Source organism: Arachis hypogaea, chromosome 16 (assembly GCF_003086295.3).
Source record: "Arachis hypogaea cultivar Tifrunner chromosome 16, arahy.Tifrunner.gnm2.J5K5, whole genome shotgun sequence".
NCBI classification, from domain to species: domain Eukaryota; kingdom Viridiplantae; phylum Streptophyta; class Magnoliopsida; order Fabales; family Fabaceae; genus Arachis; species Arachis hypogaea.
This window is the reverse complement of record NC_092051.1, coordinates 120,982,357-121,004,433: the sequence shown is the minus strand read 5'-3', so window position 1 is coordinate 121,004,433 and position 22,077 is coordinate 120,982,357. Positions and strand designations below refer to the sequence as shown.

The following is a 22,077-nucleotide window of genomic DNA, read 5'->3' as shown; positions in this document are numbered from 1 at the left end:
TAACCTCTAACTATGAAGGTAAGTTAAGTGGATAAATTAATTTTTATTCCTCAGGTCCTAGTCTTTCCTTGGGAAAGGCTAGAGTTATTGGAACTTGAATTAATAAATGAAGAAATCCATTTTTTAATCAACAATGAGTTTGATAACTCAAGTGTCTCCAATGACTCAACCAAAGCCAAAAGGGAAAAAAGTCTACTTGAATGAAAATAATTTGGATAAACAAAGAGCATTAATAAATTAAAGAGAGCAATCATAAGTCTGAAATACCTCAAATTATAATAATAAAAGTAATCCAATCTAACATGAAAGATTTATGAATCAAATAGACAACATAAGTAATTAACAAATGAAAGTATTAGAGTATCTAAAAGTAAAAGAGAAATATAAATTGAAGAACATTGAACCTGGGATTGAAAGTCACTCCTAAAACTAAGAGAAATCCTAAATCCTAATCCTAAGAGAGAGGAGAGAACCTCTCTCTCTAAAAACTACATCTAAAACTATAAAAAGTGAATTATGAAAGCTTCATCATGTATGGATGCATTCCCCTGCTTTATAGCCTCTAATATGAGTTTTCTGGGCTGAAAACTGGGTAAAAAACAGCCCAGAAATCACTGGAGAAGAAATCTGCCACGCTGGTTTTTCGCCACTACGATGCGTCTGCATGGAGCACGTGGTCGCGTCGCCTATCGTCAGGGCAACCATGGCATATTATATATCAAAACGAAGCCCCGGATGTTAGCTTTCCAATGCAACTGAAACCGCATCGTTTGGACCTCTGTAGCTAAAGTTATAGCCGTTTGAGTGCGAAGAGGTCAGGCTGGACAACTTAGCAATTTCTCTAACTTCTTGTATTCCTTCCACTTTTGCATACTTCCTTTCCATCCTCTGAGCCATTCCTGCCCTATAATCTCTGAAAACACTTAACACACATATCAAGACATCTAATGGTAATAAAAGAGGATTTAAACATAGGAAACTTAAGACCAAAGAAGCATATTTTCAATCAAAGCACATAATTAGGAAGGCAAATGTAAAACCATGCAAATAGTATGAATAAGTGGGTAAAGAGTTGATAAAATCCACTCAATTGAGCACAAGATAAACCATAAAATAGTGGTTTATCAATGCCAAAGAGGAAAACACTTTCAAGATGCGTGCGGCACTGATGTGGACTATCAGCGACTTTCCAAGATTGGGAAACCTATCCGGCTGGAATATGTATAGTGGGTTAGCCTGTCCTACGTGTAACTTGGATGCTAATCCACATCGGCTGAAAGAAAGTCAAAAATGGTGTTTCATGGGCCATCGACACTTTTTGAATCAGGGACACAAATACAGACTAGACTGGAATAGATTTGACGGGCAGGTCAAAGGTAGAGATCCGCCAAAGAAGTTATCCGGAACAGATGTATTGAGGCAACAGTCTAATGTGCACATTTCATTTGGCAAGAGTTCAAGTGTGACATCCAAAAAAAGACGCAATGGCCAGGATACGGATGGATATGACTCGCATTGGAAGAAGAATAGTGTTTTCTTTGACCTCCCGTACTGGGAGGATCAGATGTTACATCATAACCTCGATGTGATGCATATAGAAAAAAACGTGTGTGACAATGTAGTCTTCACCATCTTAAACGATAGCGGCAAATCAAAAGATAAAATTAAAGCTCGCAGAGATTTACAATGCATGGGAATAAGGCCTGAATTATGGCCAGGGGAAGGTGGTAAATATCCTTCTGCGATATTTGCGATGTCGAATTCACAGAGGGATGTATTCTTGAAGACTTTGCAGAATGTGGTCTTTCCAGATGGTTACTCTAGCAATGTTGCTCGTTGTGTTGATTTGCGACAACGCAAGTTATCTGGGTTGAAAAGTCATGACTGTCATATTCTGATGGAACAATTACTCCCAATTTTAGTGAAGAATGCACTTCCGAGTCCGGTGTCCAATGTGATTGAAAATTTGTCGTCATTTTTTCGAGAACTTTGTGGGAAAGCCATAAACCCTATGCAGCTTGTTGAGCTTCAGAATCATGTTGTGCAAACCTTGTGTCAGATGGAAATAATTTTTCCTCCATCCTTCTTCACCGTCATAGTTCACCTCACCGTGCATCTCGTTGATGAGGTTACTCTTGGTGGACCAGTACATTATAGGTGGATGTATCCAATAGAAAGGTTAGCTTGCTGATAAACCCCTTTAGTACATTCAGTTTAGTTGGATTATGTATATACTGAGCGTTTTATTGTATTTATATAAAATGTATTTAGGACTTCTGAAGCAATATGTTCGTAATAGGGCATAACCAGAAGGCTCAATTGCAGAAGGATATTTATCTGAGGAAATCCTTACTTTCTGTTCTAGGTATTTGGATAATATTGAGACTAGAATCAACCGACCAAGGCGAGTTGATGATGAGCCTGTTGATGTTCTTCATAATTCAGGGGAGAGTATGTTCCCAGCTATTGGCACGGCATTAGGGGCAGTTTTGCATTTCGAACTCACTCCAATGGAAAAGCATCAAGCTCGTCGTCATGTGCTAGTCAACTGCGATGCCGTAGTTCCGTTCCTTGAGTAAGTATACGCATGTTTTTCTAAAACACCAATATAACTCTTTTCTCCCAGTGAATAGTTGGACTAATTTTCTTCTCTCCAATAAAGTACATTTAGGAAAAAGACAAAGCGAAGCATGCGTAATCAGACAAGGTCGCAAGCTAAGATAGATAGTGTCGTCCATGCAGAATTTCTTCGGTGGTTCGAGCATGAGGTTTACAGAATACTAACCTGACCAATGTTTTTTTAGCCTGGAATTAGTATTATATGAAAACTGATTTTAATATAAAGCATGAATATTATGTGGTTCCAGGTTCTTTGGAAAGTACGCTTCAATCGAAAGACATGAAGTTGCTTGCGTGCGGTCCCATGATTCAGGCCAGACGTTTTGGGGCGTATAATGTTAACGGGTACAAGTTTAGAACTATCTCAAAGAAAAACGGGATGAAAACACAAAATAGTGGAGTATATGTATCATTTAATACAAGAAGTTATGCAAGTATGCGTGATAATAGAGTGGCTGTTGGTGGTGTTCCGTATTACGAAAAAATTGTAGACATAATTGAATTAAATTATAGCTGTTCCTTTACAGTGGTATTGTTCAAATGTGTTTGGGCTAATACCACTACCAGTAGAGGCATCAAACAAGACCATTTGGGGCTTACCAGCATTAATTTCTCTCGTCCAATACACACTGGTAATCGTGAAGAAGATGAACCGTACATATTGGCATCAGAGGCTCAGCTTGTATACTATGTGGATGATGAAGTAGCTAAATAATGGAGTGTTGTGGTTCATGTGAAACCAAGGGATTTGTATGACATGGGAGAAGAGAATGAAGAAGCTGAAGTTGGTTTTTCTCCACAGCCAGGGTTGAACATGTCAGCGGAAGGTGACATTGGAGATTTACTGTTGACAAGGAAGGAAGATATAGAAGACCTCATAGAAAATGCCTCAGAGAATTTCGATGATGTCGCGTAATGCATTGTATGAAGCATTTTAATGTAATTTAAAAATGATCTTTCTGTCATAAACTAAGTTAAATAATCTCAGTGTTGTACATTGTTTTCTTTGGTTACTTTATACTTGTGTAGTTTTTTTTTGCAGTTAAATATTTTTGTTATTGTGAATTCTCATGAGTAAAAGCAGACTTTTTGGTTCTTTCAACGATTTTAATACGAATAAGTTAGTTTACGTTAAATCTTTATTCCTTCTACAGTTGTTGTTTTTCTTAGGGTTGCATTTTTCATAATCTTGCTATGTATTAAGCAATATAATTTCACTAGTGTTACGTTTTGAAAAAAACAGTGAACATAACATGACGGTAGAACAGGATCGATGAAAAATGAGGACTTTTCGTCATCCTCTGTAAGCACAACAATTGCTACAGAGCTGTTTAAGAAAATTGCCCAAACTACTAACAAGGGTGATGGTAATTGTCGAAAATTTGCGTTTAGTTTTAAAATTGTCTTAGCATCTTGTAGTTTGGTTTTTTTTCTAAGTCAGTATTTAATGACTCCAGAGTTCTCAATTTCTTCTATGTATACTCATTCTGTTATGTGCAACTTGATATTTTCAGTCTTATCTGAATATTCCGGAGAAGTAGTTTCTGACAGTCTAGATGGAGAAGAGTCTGATTCAGAAGACATTTTAGATGATGTATCCTCTGTCGTAATCGATAGATCCATGTAGTTTGATCTGAATAAGGTTCCGGATGAAGAGGATAAAACTTTAGAAGACCAACAAGATAAACAAGATGATATACATGTTAAGAAAAGGTGCTTTGATCTGAATAAAATGCCATGGTATGGAGATGAAATATCAGATCCTCTGAAATGTGAAGCCCATAGATTCATAACAGAGTATTTTTTGTCGGGTCAATACGATGTTGGAGAGAAATTTTGATGTTTTATTATAACAGTTATGCCGATTTCTTTGATTTGGGTCGCAGTTGTACATGTTTATTCTTGATTTAGGTTTAGTAAGGCATAACTTCAAAGAGGAGTAACTTTGATTTATGCTCTCTAGAACTTTATTTTAACTTCATAAATATTAGAGTTTGATTTTATTTTCTTCTTTTACATCCATGATTGAATGCAGTTTTTAAATGCTAATAACGTAAACAAGAAAATTTTATTGGTAAATTTGTTCACATGAGTTAACATATATAGTTTACAAGTAACTTGTGAATATTTTTAACGTAAAACAAATGTAGAAAAAGTGTTACGAGTTTAAGTAACAATGATTTAAACATAAGTATCTTCAGATAGTAATCGTTACTTAAATAGATTATACCTAGATGGTTATTACTAAAGAGAACAATGGAATATGTGGTAATACGTATTTTGCGGCGGTTTAAATGTAGCCACCGCAAAATGCCTAACAAGAAGTCACCGGCAGACATATCGCGGCGGTTTTCGAAAAGATGCCACGAAATGCAAACCGGACCGGCAATATAGCGGCGGTTTGAAGAAAACTCAAACTGCCGCTAAATGTCAACCTAACAGCAATATAGCGGCGGTTTGATCCAAACCGCCGCTAAATGTCGGCCTGATTGCAGCCCCAACCTCTAACCGCCGCTATATGTGCCGCAGTTTGTCTTTTCGCGGCACATTCACAAAATTGCCGCAAAAAAACCGTCGCTATCTTAAGGAATTGTTGTAGTGTCTCTATCCAATGTTCCCAACTTCCCAAAATCAAATGATGAACACTCTCACTAGCCTAAGCTAATCAAAGATCCAAACAAGGGGCATTTATTGTTTTTCACTTAAGCTTGTAATGTGCTACAATTATGAACAAATGGGTTAAGCATAGGCTCAAGATTGGTTAACAACGGAAGATAAAAGGTTAGATATTTGGGTAAGTGAGCTATTTGAACAATGGCCTCAATCATATAAATGCATGTATACACAAAATAATGGACATCAAGAATCAAACAAATCAAAGATTACGATCATAGGAAGAGAATAATGCACACAAGAATGAAAATAAGTGGTCATATGATGTAACCACACAATTAGGCTCAAATCTTACATGCTTGTGTTCTTTGCTCAAAACATGATCCACAAAGTATATAATTCAAGCAAGTTCTAAAAAAAATTTTCAACCAATTGGGGTGGTGCCCTAAAAATGGATTTCTTGGAAATTTTCATCATATTGACTAAGCTTATTCTAATGCAATGTTGTGATTTAGAAAATTTTAAAATTTTCCCTAATTTACCCCTTTTTCAATCAAAGCACAATTCTTATATAAAAAGGGTTAACTAGAATTTTAACAATCCCAAAATATTTTTCTAATCACGATCAAAAGCTAAGATGCAATATATATATATATATATAATAAAAGTGTGCAACAACCAAAATAAAGGTATCCACAATAGCAAATATGTATAGTAATCCAAAATGATCTCAAAGACAAAGTGCAAAATAAAATAAAGTAGCAAAAACTAAAGATAGATGTCTGAAAGTTCACCACATAAATGCAATACACCGGTCACGAACGGTGACCTCCCCACACTTTAGAATGAAGTATCGTCCTCGATGCTACTGCTGAAGCTTGGGATGGGGGTCAACAATCACGCCAGGCTACGGCTCAGGCTCAGGCTGTGGAATTAGGACTGGCTGTGGCTCTGGCTATGGAACTGGCTGTGGCTGTAGATCCTCAGGAGGCTGCTGGACCTCAGTGGTGGCCTGTGTCTGTGGTGGTGCCTTCTGCTGAGTCGGCTCCTCCTCCTGATCCTGCTCGTCAGAGGCGGGAGAGTCTGGAAGTGGAGGTAGCTCAATGCCTTGTGAGGCAAATACCTGGTCTATGCGGTCGAGACGTCGCATGATACGACGCTCGAGGCGCTCCATAAAGCGAAGCAGGTGCTGCACCAACAGGTAAGTCGGCTCAGGTGCTGGTGGTGGGGGTAAGGATGCTGCAGCTGCTGAAGTAGAGGGGGGTCCTGCTGCTGCTGCTGATGACGAGGGCTGAGCTGTCTCTTCCACTGCTCTGGCTCGGGAACGGCGTTTGGGTGGGGGCTTCTCGTGCACCCACCCACCCCATGGAATGGTAACCTCCTTGTCGTCGTCATCTGGGGGTGGTGGTGTCACGTCATCATCCTCCCACGGAACATCAGCCATCTCGATCATGCTGGTGACCAGTGTAGGGAATGGCAACAGGCCACAGATATAGGTGCATGAATCACGCGCTTAAGCACCTCATAGTCAAATGTCATGCAGTGGATAGCCACCTCTGCCTGCTTATAGGTGCATGTGTCATCAGGACGAAGTTGGCAGAGTAGTGCATCCCCAATAGCAGCCTCAGTGATCATAATCTCTCTACCCCACAGCTAAACTGAATCGAGATTGGCACGAAAGAAGTTGCAATAAAATTCTCTCACCCATGAAGTGTTGATCCTCCCCAAATCTCTATCAACAAAATTCAAGCCCAATTTCAGAATGCGGGTGTTTATAGCACATCTCACATCATTGGGAAGGAGCAGTTTCTTCTCAATGTTTATATTCTTCTTCCAGAAATCGGGGAAGCAAAGTTCACAGTAAAGATTGGGGAATTTGATTGGGTCAGTGGAAGGCAGCAGCTGATTTTTCTTGTCCTCTTCATTCAGGGGATTCTTAGTATAATTTGCATAAGGTGAAGGGGTAGAAGTTTTAGAGTGCTTTCTCTTCTTTGAAGTAGTGGCTATAGCTTTTCCTTTGTCTGTCATCTTGAAAAACAGAGATGATACAATATAAGCAGCTAGCCAAGCAGATATAGAGCACTCAAAGCAAAGCATATTCATGAAGTGAATAAAGAAAAGAGAAATCTTGGGATGCAAGTAACAAAATTCAGAATTCAAATCAAACTTCAAACCAAGAATTTAAACCACAATTGCACATTACTCGTTCATTAAGCCTAAGAAACGCCATATCCAAAAGAATGATCACAAGAGTTAAGTTGAAAACCAAAAGAAGTTAGTTGGTTAAACAAATTAGAGTTAGAAATCAGTTTGAAAATCAGTGATATGGTGGTTACTGGCTCAATTTAAAAGGAATGTACAAAATAAGAATGTAAGCACACTCACAATCATGAAATGCATCAAGTCATTGATGATGAAATATAATTTTGCCAGAAAGCAACCAATGAGAAAACAAGTCATCAATCAATGTAGAGATCACTAAAATCAAGTAAATCAAACAACAATTAACACCAATTCCAACAATGCATACAAGCCACAAGTTCAAATAAGAATGGAAAACCTCATGATCCATGTGACTTAATGAGATTAGGTATGAATATAATGAATCAATTAGTCACATAGATTAAAAACTTTCAAAGTTGTGTGTTTATGCAAAAGAGGCACAAAATTTCAAGAGAGTTTCAAGTTATGGTCAATTTGAAAACTTACTTAACCATGTAATGCATATAAGTAAATTAGCATTGCAAGCAAGCAAAGAGTATTAGAAGCATGACTAAAACCTGTAAATATGTCCTTGAGGAGTTTCCCAAACCATTTAGCTAACAAAATTCTATTGACACAGAAATCGTCAAGTAGAGGTTTGTTGCCTCAACTAAAGCAATGTCACTCATGAAAGATGGTTAGGAAAAATTCGGCAGCATTTCAGCAGTAAATTGGCTATTTTCCAAATTCAAACAAGTAATTCTAATCCATATAAATTTATTAACCAGTAGAAACACAAAGAGAATCATGTCTGAATGCATATGAATCCAGGAAAAACAAACCAATTCTTTAGCACTAAACATTAAAAAGCAGTTTAGCCCAAATCAGCCAGCAACAAATAGTTATGAACAATCAAGCAACCAGTAGCCATGAGCAAAGCAATATTCAATAATAGCAAGCCAAGGAAAGTTAATGCAGCAGCATCAATCAGCCAAATGAGCACATGGCAAATCAATGAAACAGAGCAATTTCACACAGCAGCAAAAATTCAAACAAGCCTAAATCCACTACTCAGCCTAGATTCTCTAACCACCTAATCAAACTAAGCTAACTAAACTAATCTAACTAAGCTAATTACAAAATTAACATAAAGAAGTAAGGGAAGCATAACAGGGGAAGGTATGGAACCTGGAATGTAGAGACACAAGGCAGAAGAATTTGGGAAAAGGAACAGAGGGGGCAGCAAGGTGGTGCTGCCAGCGGCGATGCTCACGCCAGCGACAATGGAGTCGCGGTTGATGATGGCGGTGACGGAGCAGGGGCGAAAGTGAGACTGAGAGGGTGAGGAAGGTGGAAGAAGAAAGAGGGAGAAGAAAGAGAGGTGAGGCGATGGTGGCAGCGACAGTTGCGGACGCTCGCCGACGGTGGTTGGGTACTGAAGATTGAAGGTTGAAGGTTGAAGGTTGGAAATGGAGGGAGAAGAAGGAAATGGAACGTTGGAGAGGAAGAGAGGGTTGGGGCGCGACTGCGCTAGGGCTTTCGCGTCCCTGGTTAAATGGGATTTTTAAATCCACGCATGCGCGCACCGTGCGCGTTCGCGTGGGTGAGAGGATAAGGAAGGGGCGCGGAAGCGCCATCTGCGCTTGTGCGGAGATGGTAGAATTGGTAATTGGCGCGAACGCGTACGGTGTGCGTCCGCGCGGGTGTGCTGGGCCAGAGGCACAAAAGGGGCCCAGAGTTGGTACAACTCTTGGGTCCTTTGGCCTGGGTGATGCAAAAACGCATCGATACGCACGCGCACTATGCACTTACGCGTGGATGGGTTGAGCTTATGAAGGGTGCGCGGAGGCGCCAGGTGAGCCTACGCGTGGGTGAAGAAACGCAAAGGAACGCGGACGTGTACAGCATGCGTCCGCGTGGGTTGAGGCACAGAGTTGGCCCAAAAGTGGCACAACTCTCTAGTCCTTGGCCCAGAAAACTTAAACAACCAACCGACGCGCGCGCGCACTATGCGCTTGCGCGTGGCTGCTCAATTTTTATTTTTCAAATTTTTTTATGAGCATCAAAAAGAGCTCAATCTCCTGACCTTCTCTAAGACTCAAAAACCAGCTAAGGTGCAAAATTGAACATACTTTTGAAATTTTGGGGATTTTTCAAATAAATTGAGGAAACTTACAATCCAAGCAAAAACTCAAATTCAGAGAATCATCCCTAATTAAAGCATAGAATGTATAAATATCTTAGCAAGCAAAGCAAAATATACTAAGAAGTAAAGAAATTATATACAATGGAACCCAATTCATTCATTCATTATATCTACAAGAGAATGGAAAGAGTTTACCATGGTGGGGTGTCTTCCACCAAGCACTTTTGGTTTAAGTCCTTAAGTTGGACAATTGGAAGGTTCCTTGTCAAGGTGGTTTATGCTTGTATCCATCCTTGAACCTCCAAGAATGCTTGTCCTTCAATCGGTTGTCAGAAGTTCCAACCATCTTCACCAAGCTTGGTGAGGTTCTCTCCAAGATATGAGCTCCCAAAATTGACTTCCATAGTGTGATCCAGGATCCCATATTTTGTCTTCGCACCCGTCTTCTAGTTGATCGCCTTGATTCCATCCGGGTGACAATAGAGATGAATTCTCATGACAACACCAAACTATCCTCCTAGACCCATTTAATTGAGCATTACACCAATCCATGCTCTTCAAATTTGAGCTTCCAACCATAATGAGTCTAGATTTAGAACGCCAACCACTAAACATCATCCTCTTTCGCTTAATTCCACAAAGCGCCCTAAGTTGGCCATCCGTCTCAAGCAAACCATACTCAAGTGGGATAATAAAGCTGAGAGTTAGAAGTTTTACCCACTCAAGTGAAGGATTAGATGACAAACTAGGTGGAGGGGTTCCCAAAGATCTTGATAAAGCATGCTCTACTCCCGTCCATTCTCTCCTAGACGTTTCCACTACTTGGCAAGGTTTTTCAAGTTTCTTCTCTTGCCAAGCTTCCTCAAGTTCACATTCTTCTTCACCAAAATCTTTTATCTCTTCCCCATCATTCTCATCATAGATAGGAGGTCTAGTGAAGTCTACCTCATCATCACGTCTAAGCATTTTGGGGAGGGACTCTTCAAACTCGGAAGGGTCATATGTTGATGCGAAATCATCATAAATATGAGGGCTTATTGCTTAGAATACTTCTTCCAGTTCTTCGCTCACAATAGGTCTTGGAGGTTGCACATCCTCCTCAACCTTGCTTTCTAGTCCACTGGGAGAAGGCTCAATAAGGTCGTCAAGGGGATTGATCAATGTGGGCAAAAAATCACTAGTGATGGAATCCACTTCCTGATCAATTTCCTTCAACTCTTCGTTTACTTTCGCAACTTTACTCTCCTCTTTAAAATCTCTTCCAAACTCCTTGGAAAATGGCTCTTCAACTCGAGATTCCTTAATGTGCTCAACATATCCCAAACATCCACCCACTACTTCCTTTTGTTCGCTAATCTCTACCTTCTCCTCTTGTTGCACTCCTTGCTTCAACTCTTCTCCCTCACCATGGAGTTTCAAGTTCACTCCCTCACTAGGCTCCTTGATTATTTCTCCACGTTCAACAATGGGGGTACTTAGGGTACATGAGCTTAGGTGGGATGTTAGGTGACTCACGGCTTCTACTATGCCAGCCATCTTTGCTCTTAGCTCCTTAAATTTAGTTTCATCTTTCTCTTGTCACCTTAAGATACGAGATTCAAGGTCTCTCAGATCTAACATGAAGGCTTCATTGGGAGGTGGTGGTGGAAGATAGGGTTCATTGTTTGAGGGAAGATTGTTGATGTTGGAAGGTGGTTCATGTTGGTAGAATTCTTGAGGTGGTGTATGTGGAATTTGTGGTTCTTGAAAGTATTGGTATTGGGATGGTGGTGGTTCTAGATGTGATTCATATGGTGGTTGGTATGGTGGGTATTGGTTATGGTCATATGGAGATGAATGATGGTGTGAGGCTTGTGAGTATGATGTATGGCTATATTGAGGAGTGGGTTCATATGCATATGATGATTGTGGTTGACAACCACAATGAGGTTCATCACACACATTGGATTGATACACATTAGGATTAGGATTATACCCATAAGAGTTCGGAGGAGGTTGTTGCTATGAAGGTTGTTCATAAGCTTGGGGTTCCTCCCATCCTTGATTTCCAAATCCTTGATGTATATCCTCATTGGAGCTTCCATTTCCTACAACATAGTTTGAACTACACTCATAGCCAAAAGGGTGAGAATTCATAGTGAAAGAGAAAATAAAAACAAATATTAATAAGAAACAAAGAAAACAAAATCCTAAATAGCAAAAACTAACAAAAAAACCAAAATTCAAGCTATTCACAATATATACAATAGCCAATAACATAGCACCATTGTCTCCCCGGCAACGGCGCCATTAATTTGATAGCAAGTGCAAATCGTTGTCGGTCTAGATTTTCTTCCTAAAGAAAGGAATTACTTCGTTGTGAGCATAGCCCCAAACCAACAAACAATTCTCGCATCAAATTAAATTTATGGTTTTGTCACGAATAACAAACCCCTAATAAGAATTAACCGAAGTATTTAGACTCCAGGTCGTCTCCCTAGGATACAATGAAGTGCTCAATTATTGGCTATGAAGGGGTAAGGGGGGTTTTGATTCATAAGAGGGCAAGAAAAGTAAATTAAGCAAGTAATTAAAGAGAGCAAGATAAAGAACTCTTGGCTAAGACTTAGGTAACTGAGATCACCATCCTTGTCAACAAACCAAAATATTGATAATTGTGAGAGGCCAACCTATTAAGTCTACTTCCCAAAAGCCTTAAGTACGTGGTATCTACTCCTAAGCTTGAAGTACATCAAATAGGTTTGATCACATCAAACCTTAAGTCCTAACCTACCCACTAATTAACTTAGTAGTGGGTTAGCGTCAATGGATATCAAATTGATCACCAAGGGTTCTCAAATCACCAAATCCATTATACCCAATGACTCAAGTTTACCCAATTCCCTTAACTTAGACCAAGAGTTGACAAAACTACTCAAAAACTAAAGAGAACATTTCATCAAACACATAGAGTGCAATAGAAGTAAACATCATAAATTGCAAGAATAATAAAATCTACCAACTACTAATTGTAAGGAAAGTAAATTCACAGCTCAATTCATCAATCAAAAGAAACATCAACATCAAATTGCATTAAATATAAATTAAATCCAACATGAGTTCATCATCACAAAAGGGTGCAAAATGAGAGATTGACATTGCAACTAAGAGAGTCAAGATGTAGAAAAGAGAAATTATAAAGGAAACAAGATGAGATCAAGGAATTAAATATGGATCTATGACAATTTAACATAATCCTAACCTAATTCTAGAGAGCAGAGGGAGCTTCTCTCTCTAGAAAACTAACTAAAGGCTCATGTTGGCTAAACTAATTGCTCCCATTTTACTTGGACTTCAATTCTGCATGAAATACACTCAGAAACAAGTTGGATTTGGGCCTAGGCAGCTCAGAAATCGCCCCCAGCATTTTTCCTTTAAGTGGGCAATATGAGAGTATCGGCGCGTACGCACCATGTGCACTCGATTGGCAAATTCTTCATCCACGCGGATGCATCATGTACGCGTGTGCGTCTCTATGTGAAACCACTTCTGCGCGTGCGCGCCTTGTACTCGTGCGCGCCCATCGATGCATTCCCAATTCTTGTTTCCTCATGCATTCTCCACTTTGTATGCTTTTCTCCTCATTTCTTCCATCCAATACTTGCCTTATGAACCTGAAATCACTCAACAAACACATCAAGGCATCGAATGAAATTAAAGTGAGTTAAAATCACCAATTTAAGGGCCTAAAAAGCATGTTTTTACACTTAAGCACAATTCAAGGGAGAATTATAAAACCATGGTATTTCATTGAATAAATGTGGGAAAAGGTGGTAAAATCCCCTAAATAAGCACAAGATAAATCACAAAATCGGGGTTTATCACCTACGCGTCATTCACGCGTACGCGTGGATTGACTTTTCTCCAAGTCACATGTGCGCGTGATCCACGCGTGCGCGTCGCCTATATTTGGGGAAGCTAAAGCAAATTATATATCTTTGCCAAGCCCCAAATGTTAGCTTTCCAACGCAACTGGAACCGCCTCATTTGGATCTCTGTAGCTCAAGTTATGGTCGATTTAGTACCAAGAGGTCAGGGCTGACAGCTTTGCAGTTCCTTCAGCTTCTTGTATTCCTTCCACTTTTGCATGCTTCCTTTCCATCTTCTAAGCCATTCCTGCCCTGTAATCTCTGAAAACACTTAACACACATATCAAGGCATCGAATGGTAATAAGAGAGGATTAATATTAGCAAATATAAGGCCAAAGAAGCATGTTTTCAATCAAAGCACAGAATCAAGAAGGAAAATGTAACACCATTGATGAGCGGATAATTTATACGCTTTTTGGTATTGTTTTTAGTATGTTTTTAGTAGAATCTAGCTACTTTTAGGGATGTTTTTATTAGTTTTTATGTTAAATTCACATTTCTGGACTTTACTATGAGTTTGTGTATTTTTCTGTGATTTCAGGTATTTTCTGGCTGAAATTGAGGGACTTGAGCAAAAATCAGATTCAGAGGTTGAAGAAGGACTGCTGATGCTGTTGGATTCTGACCTCCCTGCACTCAAAGTGGATTTTCTGGATCTACAGAACTCAAAATGGTGCGCTTCCAATTGCGTTGGAAAGTAGACATCCAGGGCTTTCCAGCAATATATAATAGTTCATACTTTGGCCGAGTTTAGACGACGTAAAAGGGCGTTGAACGCCAGTTCTATGCTGCTGTCTGGAGTTAAACGCCAGAAATACGTCACAAACCAGAGTTGAACGCCAGAAATACGTTACAACCTGGCGTTCAACTCCAGAAAGAGCCTCTGCACGTGTAACATTCAAGCTCAGCCCAAGCACACACCAAGTGGGCCCCGAAAGTGGATTTATGCATCAATTACTTATTTCTGTAAACCCTAGTAACTAGTTTAGTATAAATAGGACTTTTTACTATTGTATTTTCATCCTGGATTGTATTTTTGATCCTGTGATCACGTTTTGGGTGCTGGCCTCTCGGCCATGCCTGAACCTTTCACTTATGTATTTTTAACGGTAGAGTTTCTACACTCCATAGATTAAGGTGTGGAGCTCTGCTGTTCCTCAAAGATTAATGCAAAGTACTACTATTTTTCTATTCAACTCAACTTATTCCGCTTCTAAGATATTCATTCGCACTTCAACATGAATGTGATGAACGTGACAATCATCATCATTCTCCCACGAACGCGTGCCTGACAACCACTTCCGTTCCACCTTAGATTGAATGAGTATCTCTTGGATCTCTTAATCAGAATCTTCGTGGTATAAGCTAGATTGATGGCGGCATTCATGAGAGTCCAGAAAGTCTAAACCTTGTCTATGGTATTTCGAGTAGGACTCTGGGATTGAATGACTGTGACGTACTTCAAACTCGTGAGTGCTGGGCTTAGTGACAGACGCAAAAGGAGGGTGAATCCTATTCCAGTATGATCGAGAACCTCAGATGATTAGCCGTGCTGTGACAGAGCATTTGGACCATTTTCACAAGAGGATAGGATGCAGCCATTGACAAGGGTGATGCCTCCAGACGATTAGCCATGCAGTGACAGCGCATCGGACCATTTTCCAGAGAGGATCAAAAGTAGCCATTGACAATGGTGATGTCCTTACATAAAGCCAGCCATAGAAAGGAGTAGGATTGATTGGATGAAGACAGCAGGAAAGCAGAGGTTTAGAGGAACGAAAGCATCTCTATACGCTTATCTGAAATCTCACCAATGATATACATAAGTGTTCCTATCCTTATTTTCTATTTATTATTAATTTCGAAAACTCCATAACTATTTGATATCCGCCTGACTGAGATTTACAAGGTGACCATAGCTTGCTTCATACCAACAATCCTCGTGGGATCGACCCTTACTCACGTAAGGTTTATTACTTAGACGACCCAATGCACTTTTGGTATGCGAAATTGTTACTCAGGTTGTGAATTGTTGTTCAAAATTGATTCCCTGGCAATGGCACCAAAAATGGATGCACAGAACCATGGTCTAAACATATCTTCACAACTTCGCATAACTGACCAGCAAGTGCACTGGGTCGTCCAAGTAATACCTTACGTGAGTAAGGGTCGAATCCCACAGAGATTGTTGGTATGAAGCAAGCTATGGTCACCTTGTAAATCTCAGTCAGGCGGATATAAAACAGTTATGTAGTTTTCGAAATTTAGTAATAAAATAAGGATAGAAAAACTTATGTAAATCATTGGTGAGAATTTCAGATAAGCGTATGGAGATGCATTCGTTCCTCTGAACCACGGCTTTCCTGCTGTCTTCATCCAATCAGTCTTACTCCTTTCCATGGCTGGCTTTATGCAAGGGCATCACCGTTGTCAGTGGCTACATCCCCTCCTCTTGTGAAAATGGTCCAAGATGCCCTCTCACGGCATGGCTAATCATCTGAGGTTCCCGATCATGCTGGAATAGGATTCACCCTCCTTTTGCGTCTGTCACTACGCCCAGTACTCGCGAGTTTGAAGCTCGTCACAGTCATTCAATCATTGAATCCTACTCGGAATACCACAGACAAGGTTTAGACTTTCCGGATTCTCTTGAATGCCGCCATCATTCTAGCTTACACCACGAAGATTCTGATTAAGAGATCTAAGAGACACTCATTCAATCTAAGGTAGAATGGAAGTGGTTGTCAGGCATGTGTTCATAGGGAATGATGATGATTGTCACGTTCATCACATTCAGGTTGAAGTGCGAATGAATATCTTAGAAGCGGAACAAGTTGAATTGAATAGAAAATAGTAGTACTTTGCATTAATCTTTGAGGAACAGCAGAGCTCCACACCTTAATCTATGGAGTGTAAAAACTCTACCGTTGAAAATACATAAGTGAAGAAGGTCCAGGCATGGCCGAGAGGCCAGCCCTCAAACGTGATCTAAGATAGCATACAACTGATCAAAGATGTCTAATACAATAGTAAAAAGTCCTATTTATAATAAACTAGTCACTAGGGTTTACAGAAGTAAGTAATTGATGCATAAATCCACTTCCGGGGCCCACTTGGTGTGTGCTTGGGCTGAGCTTAAGTGTTGCACGTGTAGAGGTCCTTCTTGGAGTTGAACGCCAGCTTTTGTGCCAGTTTGGGCGTTGAACTCCACTTTGCAGCTTGTTTCTGGCGCTGGACGCCAGAATTGGGCAGAGAGCTGGCGTTGAACGCCAGTTTGCATCATCTAAACTCGGGCAAAGTATGGACTATTATATATTTCTGGAAAGCCCTGGATGTCTACTTTCCAACGCAATTAGAAGCGCGCCATTTTGAGTTCTGTAGCTCTAGAAAAGCTATTTTGAGTGCAGGGAGGTCAGAATCCAACAGCATCAGCAGTCCTTCTTCAACCTCTGAATCTGGTTTTTGCTCAAGTCCCTCAATTTCAGCCAGAAAATACCTGAAATCACAGAAAAACATACAAACTCATAGTAAAGTCCTGAAATGTGAATTTAACATAAAAACTAATGAAAACATCCCTAAAAGTAACTAGATCCTACTAGAAACATACTAAAAACAATGCCAAAAAGTGTATAAATTATCCGCTCATCACAACACCAAACTTAAATTGTTGCTTGTCCCCAAGCAACTGAAAATCAAAATAGGATAAAAAGAAGAGAATATACTATAAATCCTAAACTTTTCAGATTGTGACTCAGCTTTGCTAAAGTCCCCAATTAGAGGTGTCCAGGGTTCTTAAGCACACTCTTTTTTTTGCTTTGGACCTTGACTTTAACCGCTCAGTCTCAAGTTTTCACTTGACACCTACACGCCACAAGCACATGGTTAGGGATAGCTTGGTTTAGCCGCTTAGACCAGGATTTTATTCCTTTAGGCCCTCCTATCCACTGATGCTCAAAGCCTTGGGATCCTTTTTATTTGCCCTTGCCTTTTGGTTTTAAGGGTTATTGGCTTTTTGCTCTTGCCTCTTAGTTTTAAGAGCTTTTGGCTTTTTCTGCTTGCTTTTTCTTTTTCTTTCTATTTTTTTTGCCTTTTTTTTTCTCTTTTTTTTTCTGCAAGCTTTGTTCTTTGCTGCTTTTTCTTGCTTCAAGAATCATTTTTATGATTTTTCGGATTATCAAATAACATGTCTCTTAGTCATCATTCTTTCAAGAGCCAACATATTTAACATTCATAAACAACAACTTCAAAAGACATATGCACTGTTCAAGCATTCATTCAGAAAACAAGAAGCACTGTCACCACATCAATATAATTAAACTAAGTTCAAGGATAAATTCGAAACTTATGTACTTCTTGTTCTTTTGAATTAAAACATTTTTCATTTAAGAGAGGTGATGGATTCATAGGACATTCATAACTTTAAGACAAAGTTACTAACTACTAATGATCATGTAATGAAGACACAAACATAGATAAGCACATAACATAGAAAACGAAAAACAGAAGAAATAAGAATAAGGAATGAATCCACCTTAGTGATGGTGGCGTTTCCTTCTTGAGGAACCAATGATGTCCTTGAGCTCTTCTATGTCTCTTCCTTGTCTTTGTTGCTCCTCCCTCATTGCTTTTTGATCTTCTCTGATTTCATGAAGGATGATGGAGTGCTCTTGATGTTCCACCCTTAGTTGTCCCATATTGGAACTTAATTCTCCTAGGGAGGTGTTGATTTGCTCCCAAAAGTTCTGTGGAGGAAAGTGCATCCCCTGAGGTATCTCAGGAATTCTTGATGATGAGCTTCTTCATGTGCCTGTTGAGATCCATAAAAGTGCTCTCTTGTTTGCTCCATCCTTTTCTTAGTGATGGGCTTGTGAGATGAATCTTTTCATCTCCCATGGCTCAGAGGTGGAAGCTTTTGTCTTCCCTTTCCTCTTTCTTGAGGTTTCTCTGGCCTTAGGTGCCATTAATGGTTATGGAAAAACAAAAAGCTTATACTTTTACCACACCAAACTTAGAATTTTGCTCGCCCTCGAGCAAGAGAAGAAAGAATAGATGAAGAAGAAGAAGAAAATATGGAGGAGATGGAGGGATGTGTGTATGGATGTGAGTGGTGAATGGAAAACAGAAGGGATGATCATGAATGGAGAGAGAGAGGGTGAGGTGGGTGGGGATCCTGTGGGATTCACAGATCCTGAGATGATCCTGTGGTGTCCACAGATCCTGAGGTGTCAAGGATTTGCATCCCTGCACCAATTAGGCATGTAAAATGCCTTTGCACACAACTCTGGGCGTTCAGCGCCAGGTTGGTGCCCATTTTGGGCGTTCAACGCCCATTTGTTGCCCATTTCTGGCGTTGAACGCCAGAACCATGCTTGTTCTGGGCGTTCAGCGCCAGCTTCTCTCCAGGGTGCAGTTCTGGCGTCCAGCGCCCAAATGCTGCCCATTTTGAGCATTCAGCGCCCAGACACTGCCTATTTTGGGCGTTCAGTGCCAGAACCATGCTCTGTTCTGGTGTTGAACGCCAGACAGGTGCTTCCTCCAGGGTGTGATTTTTCTTCTGCTGTTTTTGATTCCGTTTTCAATTTTTTTATTTTTATTTTGTGACTCCACATGATCATGAACCTACAAAGACACACAACTAATAGAAATACAATTAAATAAAAATTGGGTTGCCTCCCAACAAGCGCTTCTTTAATGTCAATAGCTTGACAGTGGGCTCTCATGGAGCCTCACAGAATAGCAGAGCTTTGTTGAGACCTCCCAACACCAAACTTAGAGTTTGGATATGGGGGTTTGACACCAAACTTAGAGTTTGGTTGTGGCTTCCCAACACCAAACTTAGAGTTTGACTGTGGGGGCTTTGGTTGACTCTGCTTTGAGAGAAGCTTTTTATGCTTCCTCTCCATGAATGCAGAGAGAGATCCTTGAGTTGTAAACACAAGGGTGTCCTCATTCAATTGAAGGACTAGTTCTCCTCTGTCCACATCAATCACAGCTCTTGCTGTGGCCAGGAAAGCTCTTCCTAGGATGATGGATTCATCCTCTTCCTTCCCAGTATCCAAGACTATGAAATCAGTAGGGATGTAAAAGGCCTTCAACCTTTACTAACACGTCCTCTACTTGTCCATAAGCCTGTTTTCTTGAATTGTCTGCCATCTCTAATGAGATTTTAGCAGCTTGCACCCCATAGATTCCCAGTTTCTCTATTACAGAGAGGGGCATGAGGTTTATCCCTGAACCAAGGTCACACAGAGCCTTAAAGATCATGGTGCCTATGGTACAAGGTATTATGAACTTTCCAGGATCCTGTTTCTTCTGAGGTAATGTCAGTTGATCCAGATTACTTAGTTCATTGGTGAACAAGGGAGGTTCTTCTTCCCAAGTCTCAACACCAAATAATTTGGCATTCAGCTTCATGATTGCACCAAGGAACTTGGCAGCTTGCTCTTCAGTAACATCCTCATTCTCTTCAGAAGAAGAATACTCATCAAAGCTCATGAATGGCATAAGGAGGTTCAATGGAATCTCTATGGTCTCTAGATGAGCCTCAGAGTCCTTTGGTTCCTCAGAGGGAAGCTCCTTATTGATCACTGGACGTCCCAGGAGGTCTTCCTCCTTGGGATTCACGTCCTCTCCTTCCCTTACAGGTTCGGCCATGGTGCTTATGTCAATGGCCTTGCACTCTCCTTTTGGATTCTCTTCTGTATTGCTTGGGAGAGTACTAGGAGGGATTTCAGTGATCCTTTTACTTAGCTGGCCCACTTGTGCTTCCAAATTTCTAATGGAAGACCTTGTTTCATTCATGAAACTCAGAGTGGCCTTAGATAGATCAGAGACTAAAATTGATAAATTAGAAGTATTGTGTTCAGAGTTCTCTGTCTATTGCTGAGTGGATGATGGAAAAGGTTTATTATTATTAAACCTGTTTCTTCCACCATTATTAAAGCCTTGTTGAGGCTTTTGTTGATCCTTCCATGAGAAATTTGGATGATTTCTCCATGATGAGTTATAGGTGTTTCCATAAGGTTCACCTAAATAATTTACCTATGCTATTGCAGGGTTCTCAGGATCATAAGCTTCTTCTTCAGAAGATGCCTCTTGAGTACTGTTGGATGCAGCTTGCATTCCATTCAGACTCTGAGAAATCATATTGACTTGCTGAGTCAATATTTTATTCTGAGCCAATATGGCATTCAGAGTATCAATTTCAAGAACTCCTTTCTTTATAGGCGTCCCATTACTCACAGGATTCCTCTCAGAAGTGTACATGAACTGGTTATTAGCAACCATGTCAATGAGTTCGTGAGCTTCTGCAGGCGTTTTCTTTAGGTGAATGGATCCACCTGCAGAAGTGTCCAATGACATCTTTGATAGTTCAGATAAACCATCATAGAATATATCCAAGATGGTCCATTCTGAAAGCATGTCAGAAGGACACTTTTTGGTCAACTGTTTGTATATTTCCCAAGCTTCATAGAGGGATTCACCATCTTTTTGTTTGAAGGTTTGAACATCCACTCTAAGCTTGCTCAACTTTTGAGGAGGAAAGAACTTGGCTAAGAAAGCCGTGACCAGCTTATCCCAAGAGTTCAGGCTATCTTTAGGTTGAGAATCCAACCATATTCTAGCTCTGTCTCTTACAGCAAATGGGAAAAGCATGAGCCTGTAGACTTCAGGATTTACTCCATTAGTCTTAACAGTATCACAGATCTGTAAGAATTCAGTTAAGAACTGAAAAGGATCTTCAGATGGAAGTCCATGAAACTTGCAGTTCTACTGCATCAGAGAAACTAGCTGAGGTTTTAGCTCAAAATTGTTTGCTCCAATGGTAGGGATGGAGATGCTTCTTCCATGTAAATTGGAATTTGGTGCAGTAAAGTCACCAAGCATTCTCCTTGCATTATTATTATTTTCGGCTGCCATCTCCTCTTCCTGTTCGAAAATTTCTGAAAGGTGCTTGCTGGATTGTTGTAATTTAGCTTCTCTTAATTTTCTCTTCAGAGTCCTTTTAGGTTCTGGATCTGCTTCAACAAGAATGTTCTTGTCCTTGCTCCTGCTCATATGACAAAGAAGAGGGCACAGAAAAATAATAATAATAATAATAATAATAGGGATCCTTTATACCACAGTATAGAGGTCCCTGTGTGAGTGGAAAAAAAGAATGGATAATCCAAACACAAAGGTAATGATAGGGGCAGAGGTGTGAGATGAAGAGGAGTGTTAGTAGATGAATAAATAAATAGAAGGAGATGAGAGAGGGAGAGAATTTTCGAAAATTATTTTTGAAAAAGAGTTAGTGATTTTCGAAAATGATTTTTGAAAAAGGTTAGAAATTTTTTTCAAAAATTAAAATCAAAAATTAAAATAATTAGTTAATTAAAAAAAATTTTGAAAAAGAGGGAAGAGATTTTCGAAAATTAGAGAGAGAGAGTTAGTTAGGTGGTTTTGAAAAAGATAAGAAACAAACAAAAAGTTAGTTAGTTAGTTAAAACAAAATTTGGAAATCAATTTTTGAAAAGATAAGAAGATAAGAAGTTAGAAAAGATATTTTGAAATCAAATTTTGAAAAAGATAAGATAAGAAGATATTTT

General features: G+C 39.8%; 1 protein-coding gene and 1 non-coding gene across 2 annotated transcripts; both read left to right on the top strand.

Moving 5' to 3' along the window:
• The first annotated feature begins 1,153 nt into the window (after window positions 1-1,153).
• On the top strand, window positions 1,154-3,334 carry LOC112757436 (uncharacterized). The gene is made up of 3 exons (XM_025806025.1): window positions 1,154-2,178; window positions 2,366-2,451; window positions 2,868-3,334. The coding sequence occupies exons 1-3, from the start codon at window positions 1,154-1,156 to the stop codon at window positions 3,332-3,334; spliced, it is 1,578 nt and encodes a 525-aa protein (XP_025661810.1).
• A 17,571-nt stretch (window positions 3,335-20,905) lies between these two features.
• LOC112761873 (small nucleolar RNA R71) lies at window positions 20,906-21,013 on the top strand. Its single transcript, XR_003182244.1, has one exon. It is a non-coding gene; the product is annotated as a small nucleolar RNA R71 (small nucleolar RNA).
• Window positions 21,014-22,077: the final 1,064 nt, after the last annotated feature.